At 45.0% G+C, this 13,745-nt stretch overlaps 1 protein-coding gene across 1 annotated transcript in view; it reads left to right on the forward strand.

The window, feature by feature from the left end:
- NRK (Nik related kinase) overlaps window positions 1-13,745 on the forward strand; it is a 348,898-nt gene that overhangs the window by 239,842 nt on the left and 95,311 nt on the right. The window contains exons 24-25 of the mRNA XM_077285205.1: window positions 435-552; window positions 6,492-6,650. Coding sequence (XP_077141320.1) covers window positions 435-552; window positions 6,492-6,650 — 277 coding nt within the window. The remainder of the gene's footprint in view (window positions 1-434; window positions 553-6,491; window positions 6,651-13,745) is intronic.

A 13,745-nucleotide genomic window follows, 5' to 3' on the forward strand; every position in this document is an offset into this window, starting at 1 on the left:
GGACTTATATCAATAAGGCCAGCCACCTTGGTGACACATACCTGCCAACCAGGACTTTTTCTCCTGCTTTCCTATACCACATAATATCCATGCAGGACTGCGATATGGTTTAGAGTTAATTCACACACCGTGACTTTGTTGCAGAAAGTTCTCCAACCCTATTCAGATGAATAGAACTTATTTTCATTTGCAAAAACTTTTGCATTAAAATCTGCGGTATATGAATCCACCTTTATACTGTATTTGCACACATCCTTATTAGTATACTGTTTGTCTAATTAATGTTACTTAATTGAATCTTAGTATATTGTTGTTCTCAAGATCCAATTTTATTGCTAACAATCCTAGTTATTTTGATTTTTATCAAATTATTTTAAACGTTTTCATAAATGTTGAACAATAATTGTATATTTTCTCTCCAATTATTATCTTAGACGCCAAATGGTGAAAGTCCACAGCCAAAAAATAGCTCCTCTTCTACTACATCATTTAGTGCATTCATCGACCCAAGACTGCTACAATTCTCACCTCCTACAAGTCCTACGTGTTCCCGTGAGTACAAATGACAAAGATGTGGCTCTGCAGATGACAACCATCACTTATGTGTCGTCTTCAGACCAAACATATTATAAAATTGGTCATTCTGATTATACCCATGCTGTCACTAATGGCAGAAGCCACTGTACACATTTTGACTCCTTTAGGCGTATTGGCTGTTGCCCATAAGACATGCACAATTATGATGTAGATACACTGTGCCATCTGAGGCTCAGCTCTCAAAGTGGATATCCAAAAGACTGGTGGAACAGGGCCAATGCCGTAACAGTGACAGCACAAAGTATGTCACTTTGTGAGAATTTTATTGACATACAAACTATATGCACATACATACAAGCACATACAATATATATGTACAGTACATGCTGTAGCGTTTCACCCGCTACGGGTCTTGGGGAACACTCGCTTGGCAGCAGAATCAAAGCACTCAGGCACGGTTTTCTATCAAAAACAGTCTTTTCGGTTTATTTCACATAATGTAAACCATATCCACAGGAACTTGGTAACAGTTTGAACACAGTCTGCATATATTCATCTTTACCACAGTAAGTCTCTTACCCCGGTCAGCATTATACACGGTTTTCAGACCGTTACCCGTTGGCAACCTTTACGGGTTCCTGGACACCCCTTGGCCTCCGAGGTGCCCATACACAATGTCTCTCACTCTGACCCCGGTCAGTGTCACACGGTTCCTTCCCGTTACCTGTTGGTGCCGCACAGGTTTCCCGGATCCCTCTTCTCCACAGAGGTATCCATCAGACGTTTCTCACTCACACTGACTTCAGGTCAGTCCCAGGTCCTGCCAGGACATACGGAAGTGTGTCCACCCTGACGGACACTTACCCACTAACACTCACATTCCACCATGTGCTCCACACACCTCCTTTACATAGGTGTAACCACACCCAGGTACCTGTCACATGGCTAGTCAGGTGAGCGTGACATCACCACAGGTCCTTGCACACCATATATATGCCTCAATGCATATCTCAAGGAGCACACACAGCGCCCCCTAGCTGCCACAGGGGTCGCTATACCACATATTCCCCCCCTCTGTTCAAACCTGTAGGATTGAACACTTATCACACACCATCTTCATCATCACACCATTGTCAGGTCTTTTCCCCGCCCCCAGCGGTCAACATGTAAACCCTGAGCTTTAGCCGACAAGTCACAACATTTTTGTAACAAGGTCTCCCACCAATGTCATGTCCGTAAGTTGGGATCGTCCACCTTCTTCCCCAGTCACGCCCAACCCGTCAATCACAAGGGCACTCTCCGCACCAACCTCCATACCCAACAATTCATTTTCCCCGGACAACAGTCCGACTGCATCACCCTTTTGGGATGCTCCGCCCCCTTTTGGGAAACCACCATTTGGCAGAACTCCACCCTTTTTTGGAAACCACCATTTGGCAGAACTCCACCCCTTTTTTTGGGAAACCACCATTTGGCGGAACTCCACCCCTTTTAACAACCATCTTTTGGAAACCACCATTTGGCGGAACTCCACCCCCCTTTTTGGACTCCGCCCCTTTTAGGGACACCAGCTCCTTCCCTGGGGTACACCCAACAGTACCAGTTCACACAGTACAGAGAAAAAAAAAACCATGTCTCTTTGGGTCGCACTGGCCCTTTAAGAGTCTGCACAGAGAAAGAAAAAAAAATGTTCTTTTTTTTCTTTCTCAACACTTCACCAGCTCCTGCTGGCAATCACAAGCCGCTGCTGAACCTCTTGCTGGAAGTGCAGCCGCACTCCACAATGCTCTGGATGGCTCCACTGCAGACTTCGTGGACCTGCCGATCCACAGCAAGACGCTTGTCACCTTCGTAACCCCACCGAGTTACAGCAAGACGCTTGTCCCCTTCATGGACTCGCCGATCCACAACAAGACGCTTGTCACCTTCGTAACCCCGCCGAGTTACAGCATTACAGCACAAACACATTTTGCTCACTGATCCCGATCAGTATCACACGGTTGTCAGACCGTTCGACTCCTCTGGCTTAGCCAGCACCGCCCATGTGCTTCTTAGGGAACCGTTTGCCCGCTTCGAGCACCAATTGTAGCGTTTCACCCACTATGGGTCTTGGGGAACACTCGCTTGGCAGCAGAATCAAAGCACTCGGGCACGGTTTTCTATCAAAAACAGTCTTTTCGGTTTATTTCACATAATGTAAACCACATCCACAGGAACTTGGTAACAGTTTGAACACAGTCTGCATATATTCATCTTTACCACAGTTCGTCTCTTACCCCGGTCAGCATTATACACGGTTTTCAGACCGTTACCCGTTGGCAACCTTTACGGGTTCCTGGACACCCCTTGGCCTATGAGGTGCCCATACACAATGTCTCTCACTCTGACCACGGTCAGTGTCACACGGTTCCTTCCCGTTACCTGTTGGTGCAGCACAGGTTTCCCGGATCCCTCTTCTCCACAGAGGTATCCATCAGACGTTTCTCACTCACACTGACTTCAGGTCAGTCCCAGGTCCTCAACACAGACCTCCCAGGTCTACGGTCTCCAGGTGCTTCCAGGACGACTCCACTCGCCAGAGCCTCCAACACCAACCGTCCGTGCTATGTCCAGCATGCAGGCTCTCCAGCCTGGAATGGGTACTGTGTGCTTCCAGGACGTCTGTCCCCACCTGGGACCGTCCAGCACACAGGCCACATTGCAGTGTCCTGCCAGGACACACGGAAGTGTGTCCACCCTGACGGACACTTACCCACTAACACTCACATTCCACCATGTGCTCCACACACCTCCTTTACATAGGTGTAACCACACCCAGGTACCTGTCACATGGCTAGTCAGGTGAGCGTGACATTACCACAGGTCCTTGCACACCATATACACTCACTGGCCACTTTATTAGGTACACCTGTCCAACTTCTTGTTAACACTTAATTTCTAATCAGCCAATCACATGGCGGTAACTCAGTGCATTTAGGCATGTAGACATGGTCAAGACAATCTCCTGCAGTTCAAACCGAGCATCAGTATGGGGAAGAAAGGTGATTTGAGTGCCTTTGAACGTGGCATGGTTGTTGGTGCCAGAAGGGCTGGTCTGAGTATTTCAGAAACTGCTGATCTACTGGGATTTTCACGCACAACCATCTCTAGGGTTTACAGAGAATGGTCCGAAAAAGAAAAAAAATCCAGTGAGCGGCAGTTCTGTGGGCGGAAATGCCTTGTTGATGCCAGAGGTCAGAGGAGAATGGGCAGACTGGTTCGAGCTGATAGAAAGGCAACAGTGACTCAAATCGCCACCCGTTACAACCAAGGTAGGCCTAAGAGCATCTCTGAACGCACAGTGCGTCGAACTTTGAGGCAGATGGGCTACAGCAGCAGAAGACCACACCGGGTACCACTCCTTTCAGCTAAGAACAGGAAACTGAGGCTACAATTTGTACAAGCTCATCGAAATTGGACAGTAGAAGATTGGAAAAACTTTGCTTGGTCTGATGAGTCTCGATTTCTGCTGCGACATTCGGATGGTAGGGTCAGAATTTGGCGTAAACAACATGAAAGCATGGATCCATCCTGCCTTGTATGGAGCATCTTTGGGATGTGCAGCCGACAAATCTGCGGCAACTGTGTGATGCCATCATGTCAATATGGACCAAAATCTCTGAGGAATGCTTCCAGCACCTTGTTGAATCTATGCCACGAAGAATTGAGGCAGTTCTGAAGGTAAAAGGGGGTCCAACCCGTTACCAGCATGGTGTACCTAATAAAGTGGCCGGTGAGTGTATATGCCTCAATGCATATCTCAAGGAGCACACACAGCGCCCCCTAGCTGCCACAGGGGTCGCTATACCACAATGCACACATGCTATGTGAACGGGATTGGGACACCAACACATTATACCTACAGAACCCTTTATGACCTCACATTATAAATCCATAGTCCTTAAAGGGAAGGTGCCACCAGTTTTCTTGTAGTTTGTTTTTTTGTGAAATTAAGCTTAAAATAGTAAATAAAATGTATTAATGCAATGTTTGCACTGTTTGCAAACATTTCTATATGAAAAATATTATATATTTTCTTACAAATATATATATTGACCACTAGGGGGAGCATTTTCCGTTTTAGACCTCAAGCCGCTATAGTAAGACTTACCAGCTTTACTGTTAGCTGGAAAATCTGGGCAGTAACTGCTGACATCAGCATTTCCCTCCCCTTTTGGGTGGTCTAATATCCCTGGGGCAGAATGAAGAGCAGCATCACAGGGCAGAGCCATTTTGTGTGTGACTGCCCTGTGATCTGCTATCACCAGCAGTTACTGCACCAGAAGCACAGTTAGTTTATGTGGTGTGTATGGAGCAGCATTGTCTGTGCAGAGCTGTCTGTGACTCATCCCTCAGTAATAAGAAGGAGCTCCAGGTCTGCAGTGAATGGCCAGGCAATGTGGAGGGAGGGGAGATACATTGTATGGCAGAGGTGTCAGGTGTCACCTCTCTGCAGGCTGTGAATGCAGCTTAATGGAGTGAATGGAGCTCCTGTGATAGAGAGTAAGTGGAGCTGGGCAGAGAGCACTGGGCTATAATAAAATGGCTGCTAGTCGCACCTACAGCAGTGAATTGTGCAGCCCACAGAGGCGTGCCCAGCTCACTGCTAACACCTCTCCAATGTTAAAGATAGGGTCAGTGCCGGTCTATTAGCTCCTATGTCCATGGGGTTCTGTAAAATGACACTGTTAGTGCCCTGCTACTGCTGCAAAACCAAGATGTCAGCCCCCAGTTCCTTCTTTAAACACATATAACACACGAAATCTGTTTCACATGCATTTAAAACTTGGTTATAGCAGCATGTTATGCTACATTACAGTGATTTATTAATGATCTACAAACGTGGTACCTTACCTTTAATATGGAGTTGGTCCCTCAGTTGCAGCTATAACAGCTTCCACTCTTCTGGGAAGGTATCCTTCAATTCTTTGAGCTTTTAGAGGGGCCTGTGGACATTTTTGCCCTTTCTTCTAGAAGAGCATTGGTGAAGTCAGACACTTATGTTGGGCGAGAACACCTGGTTCACAACTCAATAGTCATCCCAAAGGTTATTGATAGAGTTGAGGTCAGGGCTCGATGGTCAATCACACCAAACCCACTCAACCATAAGTTTATGGAACCTGCTTTGTGCATTGTTATACAGTCATGCTGAAGCAAAAAAAAAGGACTTCCCTCAAACTGTTCTCAAAAAGCTGGAAGCTACAATTATCCTAAATGTCCTGGTATGGTGAAAAACAACCCTCCAGCTTTATCAATTCTCCACCAAACTTTACAGTTGTCATAATGTCAATAGAACGCGATTAGTCACTCCACAGACCCCGTTTCCACTGTTTCAGAGAACAATGACGGTATGCTTGATTGATACTACTCCATCCGATGCTTGGCACTGCACTTGGTGATGTAAGGCATGCATGCAGCTGCTTGGCCAGGGATATCCATGTCATGAAACTCCCATTAAGAGCACAAATTTTGTGCTAATGTTAATGCCAGAGGGGGTTTGGACTCTGAGTTATGGAATCGGCGACTTGTATGTACAATGCACATTAACGACATTTATGCACTATGGTCCTCAGTACTCAGTGACGCCACTCTGTTATTTTGCAGGTTGTTGTGATTCCTTCCACTTTTTTATCATATCAAATACAGATCACAGATTATGGTTGAATATTTATGAAGGAAGTGATTTCATAAACTCATGGTTGCAACAATGTGGCTCTATTACTGTCCCAATACTTTTTGTTCATGTACCGTATATACAAACTGTAAATAGTGCTAAATTAGTATGTTGTAATGGTATAAAGTTCTTGTATGCAAAAAAAAGTATAAAATTATATAACGGTGTTTTAAAAATTCATGCATTGTAGCCCTTTGCGAGTTGTATTCATATCTAACTTGCCCTTGTCCTTTGCATTTAGCTAGTGGCATAAAAGTTGAGCCTTTCCGCAGAGAAAATGCTAGGAAAGGATCGGTTGTCAATGTTAATCCAACAAATATTCGACCTCAAAGTGACAGCCCGGAGATTCGAAAGTATAAAAAGAAATTCAATTCTGAGATCCTGTGCGCCGCTCTCTGGGGTGAGTTTATAGGATTACACACATTGCAATCTAAATTTGTTTTTGTAAATGTACCAAAGGAGATCGCCTTAAATATAGTCAATATCCCTCTCAAACCTCCTTCTCTGTTGGTGTCACACACACATTGTAATTTTTCTTCACCCCAGTCTTAACGGATTTTCACCTCGAAGCTGTACAATTTCTAGTGTAATCATCTCATGTTTCCTTGTTGCCAGAGTGAAAACACAGAATTTTATTACTTGAAGAATTTGTAGTACATAAAGCTTCTTACGGCCATTCCTTGTACCTTCAGGTACACAAATAGTAGTCACCCAGAAATGAATTGGTGGCTAGGTAATATGAAATTCAATCGCGGTATTGAAGAGAGCAGTCTGCTCTTCGAAAATATTTGTCTGCTAGATACAGAACTGTGCAAATGTTTTAGGCAGATGGGCAAAAAATGCTGCAAAGTAAGAATGTTTTCAAAAATATTTGTGTTAATAGTTTATTTTTACCAAATAAAATACTAAAGGAACAAAAGAGAAATCTAAATCAAAGCAATATTTGTTGTGACCACCCTTTGACTTCTAGGCAGCATCAATTTTTCTAGGTACACTTGTTCACAGTTTCTGAAGGAACGAAGCAGGAGGTTATTCAAAACATCTTGGAGAACAAGCCACAGATCTTCTATGGGTTGTGGCTTGTACAAACTGTTGTGTCTCTTCATATAGTCCCAGACAGACTCAATGGCGATGAGATCATGGCTCTGTAGGGGCCATATCATCACTTCCAGGACTACTTGTTCTTCTTTACACTCAAGATAGTTCTTAATGGTATTGGCTGTATATTTGGGGTCATTGTCCTGCTACAAAATAATTTTGGAGACACACAGATGCCTCCCTGTGGTATTGCATGATGAGCCAATATTTGCTTTTATTACTCAGCATTGAGGACATTTTTAATCCTGATGAAATCCCCAACTTCATTTGATACAATGCAGCCCAAAAACTTGCAAGGAACCTTCACCATAGTTCCCTGTTGCCTACAGACCATGATTATTCTACTTCTCGCAAGCCTTCTATTACAGCCATAATTTTCACATTTTCATTTATCAGTCTAGAGCAGCCGATGCCATTTTTTACATGCCAGTTTGTATGTGTTTGTGTATAGTTGCTTTGCTTGATTTTGTTTCCAAAGTGTGTCGGAGGTATGATTTTTGGCACAATTCTCCCATGACTATCACTTGGCCAGACAGTAGTTGGGTGTCTTGCTGTCCCACTAGTTACCGACAGCACTGAGCTGATAGCACTGCTAGACATCTTCAGATTTTGAATGAGCGTAAAGGCCCCGTCTCACATTAGCGATTTACCAACGATCACGACCAGCGATACGACCTGGCCGTGATCGTTGGTAAGTCGTTGTGTGGTCGCTGGGGAGCTGTCACACAGACAGCTCTCTCCAGCGACCAACGATCAGGGGAACGACTTCGGCATCGTTGAAACTGTCTTCAACGATGCCGAAGTCCCCCTGCAGCACCCGGGTAACCAGGGTAAACATCGGGTTACTAAGCGCAGGGCCGCGCTTAGTAACCCGATGTTTACCCTGGTTACCAAAAAAAACAAACAGTACATACTCACCATCTGATGTCCGTCAGGTCCCTTGCCGTCTGCTTCCTGCTCTGACTGAGTGCCGCCGTACAGTGAGAGCAGAGCGCAGCGGTCACTGCTGTGCTGCGCTCTCACTGTACGGCGGCAGTCAGTCAGAGCAGGAAGCAGACGGCAAGGGACCTGACGGACATCAGATGGTGAGTATGTACTGTTTGGTTTTTTTTACATTTACGCTGGTAAGCAGGGTAAACATCGGGTTACTAAGCGCGGCCCTGCGCTTAGTAACCCGATGTTTACCCTGGTTACCAGTGAAGACATCGCTGGATCGGTGTCACACACACCAATTCAGCGATGTCAGCGGGACCTCAACGACCAAAAAAAGGTCCAGGTCATTCCGACGCGACCAGCGATCTCGCAGCAGGGGCCTGGTCGCTGGTACGTGTCACACATAGCGAGATTGCTACTGAGGTCGCTGTTGCGTCTAGTGTTGAGCATTCCGATGCTGCAAGTATCGGGTATCGGCCGATACTTGCTGTATCGGAATTCCGATACCGGGATTCCGATACTCTTGTGGTATCGGGTATCGGGTATCGGAACAACATTAATGTTAAAATGTGTAAAATAGAGAATTAAAATAAAAAATATCGCTATACTCACCTGTCTGACGCAGCCGGGACCTCAGCGCAGGAACCGGCAGCGTTGTTTGTTTAAAATTCCCGCTTTTACATGGTTACGCGAAGTCCCGGCTTGTGATTGGTCAGGGCGGCCATGTTGCCGGGCCGCGGACCAATCACAGCAAGCCGTGACGAAAATACGTCACGGCTTGCTGTGATTGGTCCGCGTCCCGGCAACATGGCCGCCATTAACCAATCACAAGCCGTGACGTCACGGGAGGCTGGAAACGCGCTCATTTTAAAAAGGGCGCGTGTCCAGCCTCCCGTGACGTCACGGCTTGTGATTGGTTGCGTCGCGGTCAACCAATCACAAGCCGGGAGGCTGGACACGCGCCCATTTCAAAATGAGCGCGTCCAGCCTCCCGGCTTGTGATTGGTTGATCGCGGCGCAACCAATCACAAGCCGTGACGTCACGGGAGGCTGGACACGCGCCCATTTCAAAATGAGCGCGTCCAGCCTCCCGGCTTGTGATTGGTTGATCGCGGCGCAACCAATCACAAGCCGTGACGTCACGGGAGGCTGGACACGCGCCCATTTTAAAATGAGCGCGTGTCCAGCCTCCCGTGACGTCCCGGCTTGTGATTGGTCAGGGCGGCCATATTGCCGGGACGCGGACCAATCACAGCAAGCCGTGACGTAATTTCGTCACGGCTTGCTGTGATTGGTCCGCGTCCCGGCAACATGGCCGACCTGACCAATCACAAGCCGGGAATTCACGTAACCAAGTAATAGCGCGATTTTTAAACAAACAACGCTGCCGGTTCCCTCGCTGAAGTCCCGGCTGCGTCGGACAGGTGAGTATAGCGATATTTTTTATTTTAATTCTTTCTTTTACACATTAATATGGTTCCCAGGGCCTGAAGGAGAGTTTCCTCTCCTTCAGACCCTGGGAACCATCAGGGATACCGTCCGATACATGAGTCCCATTGACTTGTATTGGTATCGGGTATCGGTATCGGATTGGATTCCGATACTGTGACGGTATCGGCCGATACTTTCCGATACCGATACTTTCAAGTATCGGACGGTATCGCTCAACACTAGTTGCGTCACAAAACTTGTGACTCAGCAGCGATCTCGCTAGCGATCTCGCTATGTGTGACGGGGCCTTAAGCATAATGTGTGATCTGCTGTGCTATAATGGAGACACAAATGCTGGAAAAGATAAAAAGAGCAAATAGGGTCTTATCTGGGTTAAATGGTAATAAAAGAACATGCACAGTGGTGCTCATCTGGTTGGTTGTGTACACACTACCACTGATAGAGATAAAGGCTGCTGCAGACCCACGGTGAAACGTAGAACAGAACTGGGTTAATCTGCACTGCCATGGAGAAAGAATAAAGGGATACCGATCCTAGTATAAGCGGTTTAATCGCCAACGCATTTCAAAGCTTTACTACTTCTTCATCAGATCAAGGTTTGTCCTGATGAAGAAGTTGTAAAACTTTGAAACGCGTTGATGATTAAACCGCCTCCAGTTCTGTATCTGCTGCACTATGTTTCTTGGCCCATAACTTCATCTATGGTCTTCATTGTTATTTTTTGGGGCTTTGTCAAAAGAGCTTGGCACAGTACATCATGAAAGCCCAGTCTGCTTTGAAATCTTTGCCTGGGGGATACCTTACTGATGCAGTATAACTACCTTGTGTCTTATTGCTGTGCTCAGTCTTGCCATGTTGTGTGATCTGTAATATGAAACTTTCCACCACAACCTCACCTTTGTAGCAGAATGTGCCTGCTCCATACTCACTTAATGACTGTGTTTTCACTAAAGGTACCTTCACACGAAACGACATCGCTAGCGATCCGTGACGTTGCAGCGTCCTCGCTAGCGATATCGTTTCGTTTGACACGCAGCAGCGATCAGAATCCTGCTGTGATGTCGCTGGTCGCTGAATAAAGTCCAGAACTTTATTTGGTCGTCCGATCGCTGTGTATCGTTGTGTTTGACACCAAAAGCAACGATACCAGCGATATTTTACACTGGTAACCAGGGTAAACATCGGGTAACTAAGCGCAGGGCCGCGCTTAGTAACCCGATGTTTACCCTGGTTACCAGCGTAAAAGTAAAAAAAACAAACAGTACATACTCACATGCGTCCTCCAGCGTCTGCTTCATCACACTGACTGAGCTCCGGTCCCTAAAGTGAAAGTGAAAGCACAGCGGTGACGTCACCGCTGTGCTGTTAGGGCCGGAGCTCAGTCAGTGTCAGGAAGCAGAGGCTGGGAGACGCGCAGGTGAGTATGTACTGTTTGTTTTTTTTACTTTTACGCTGGTAACCAGGGTAAACATCGGGTCACTAAGCACGGCCCTGCGCTTAGCAACCCGATGTTTACCCTGGTTACCCGGGGACCTCGGCATCGTTGGTCGCTGGAGAGCGGTCTGTGTGACAGCTCTCCAGCGATCAAACAGCGACGCTGCAGCGATCGGCATCGTTGTCGCTATCGCTGCAGCGTCGCTTCGTGTGAAGGTACCTTTACATATAAAAATGATGATCATTGTCACCTGTTTGATGTAATTGGTCACTCATAGACCTGACTACAGTCCTACAAAATCCCTGACTTTGTGTAGTTGAAGCTGTGTTGAAAGCAAAATTTGTTCACGCCAAATCTTGATTTGATTCAGATTTCTCTTTTGCTCATTTACTTTGCTAATCGATAAAAATATAGTATTAACATTTCTCATTTTGAAAGCATTCCTACTTTGTTTTTGTCACCTGCCTAAAACTTTTGCACAGTATTATGTTTGCATTTCCCATGGGAAAAAATAATAAATCAGGAAATATTTTCTTTAAACCATATTCCGTACCATTTTTCTGTTATTCCTTTTGGAAATATATGGATAAATATTGGGCGCTATCATTCCCCTTATGAATAGCATGTCTACACTGTGTATCCACATAGGAACACATAATATTAACACCATATAGGCGATATTTCATTATCACGCTTGTTTTTTTGCCTCACCTTCTAAAAGCCATCATCTTTTTTATTTTTCAGTCAACATATCCATGTGAAGGAGGATTTGTTTTTCTTGTAATTTTTTTTTCCGAATGGGTTATAGCATAGTTTTGACTGGCACCTATAATTTTATCATATAATCTACTGAATAATTGGAAGAAAAAATCCAAATGGAATGAAGTTGTGAATAAATGTAATTCCGCCATTGCTTTTTGGATTTTGTTTTCATAACATTCATTTTATGGTAAAAATGATCTCGAAAAAAAGATTATCTTGGTTAGTTTGATTACAGCAATAGCAAACTTGTATTTTTTTTTATTTTAGTAACTAAAAAAATTTGAAACTTTATAAAAAAAAATGTTGTCATCATTTTCAGAACTTTTTCAGTCTATGGAGCTATATGTGGGATTGTTTTTGTGCTGCAAACTGTAATAGTTATTGATACCATTTTGTGGTTTGTAGGAAGTACTAATCACTTTTTGTGGCATTTTTTGAGAACAGTGCGATGATCAGAAAATATCAATTCTGGAAATAGAGATTATTTTCACTTTACGGAGTTTATTGTATAGGTTAAATAATTTTAGATTTTGATAGATTGGACCTTTAGTGGCACAGTGATACCAAAAATGTTTGTTTTTTAGTTTTTTTATTACTTTATTTTTAAACAGGGAAGAAAGGGATGATTAAAACCTATTTTTTATATATATTTTTAAAACCTTTTTGTCTCTTTTACTTTAATTTTTAGGCCGTAAGGGACTTGATTTTATGACTGTTTCATCACTTATTCTATAAAGAACAATACCCATATATTGCAGTATATAGACAAAATTAGGTGTCTCTTTGATGCTCAGCCACTGGGACAGAAATTGCAGTCAGGAACCCCATCAGTGCGAGCCCATCTGCCTTGTCAACCCATAGGCACGAAAAATTGTTGAGAGCTTGTTTGCGTATTTTATATATTGAAATAGAACAATATTACAATATAAAGTGAAAATTGCTGGCACCTTACGCTAGGCTTCCTGTAGCTGGATTCACAGGTTTATCAGGATGGCAGCCATGGGGGTCTTTCTTGATAGCCCATTGAATCATGCAATCAGGGAAAGTCAATGTGCAAACAGAGGGGTTGAATGCCTATCAGAGTCATCTAAATCCCGCTGTCAGTGATTGGCAGCATCTAAATGGTTAAGCTGAAGTGAACAGAGCTAGCTTGCTCCAGTTGCTGCTGTTAAGGTACCGTCACATTAAGCGACGCTGCAGCGATAACGACAACGATGCCGATCGCTGCAGCGTCGCTGTTTGATCGCTGGAGAGCTGTCACACAGACCGCTCTCCAGCGATCAACGATGCCGAGGTCCCCTGGTAACCAGGGTAAACATCGGGTAACTAAGCGCAGGGCCGCGCTTAGTAACCCGATGTTTACCCTGGTTACCAGCGTAAAATGTAAAAAAAACAAACAGCACATACTTACATTCACGTCCCCCTGCGTCCACTTCCTGACTGACTGAGCGCCGTACAGTGAGAGCAGAGCGGTGACGTCACCGCTGTGCTGCTTTCACTTTCACTTTGCGGCGCTGAGTCAGAGGAGGAAGCAGACTGCAGGGGACGCAATGTGAGTATGTGCTGTTTGTTTTTTTTACATTTTACGCTGGTAACCAGGGTAAACATCGGGTTACTAAGCGCGGCCCCGCGCTTAGTTACCCGATGTTTACCCTGGTTACCAGTGTAAAATATCGCTGGTATCGTTGCATTTGGTGTCAAACACAACGATACACAGCGATCAAACGACCAAATAAAGTTCTGGACTTTATTCAGCGACCAGCGACATCACAGCAGGATCCTGATCGCTGCTGCGTGTCAAACTAAACGATATCG

Source organism: Ranitomeya variabilis, chromosome 2, assembly GCF_051348905.1.
Source record: "Ranitomeya variabilis isolate aRanVar5 chromosome 2, aRanVar5.hap1, whole genome shotgun sequence".
Lineage (NCBI taxonomy): Eukaryota > Metazoa > Chordata > Amphibia > Anura > Dendrobatidae > Ranitomeya > Ranitomeya variabilis.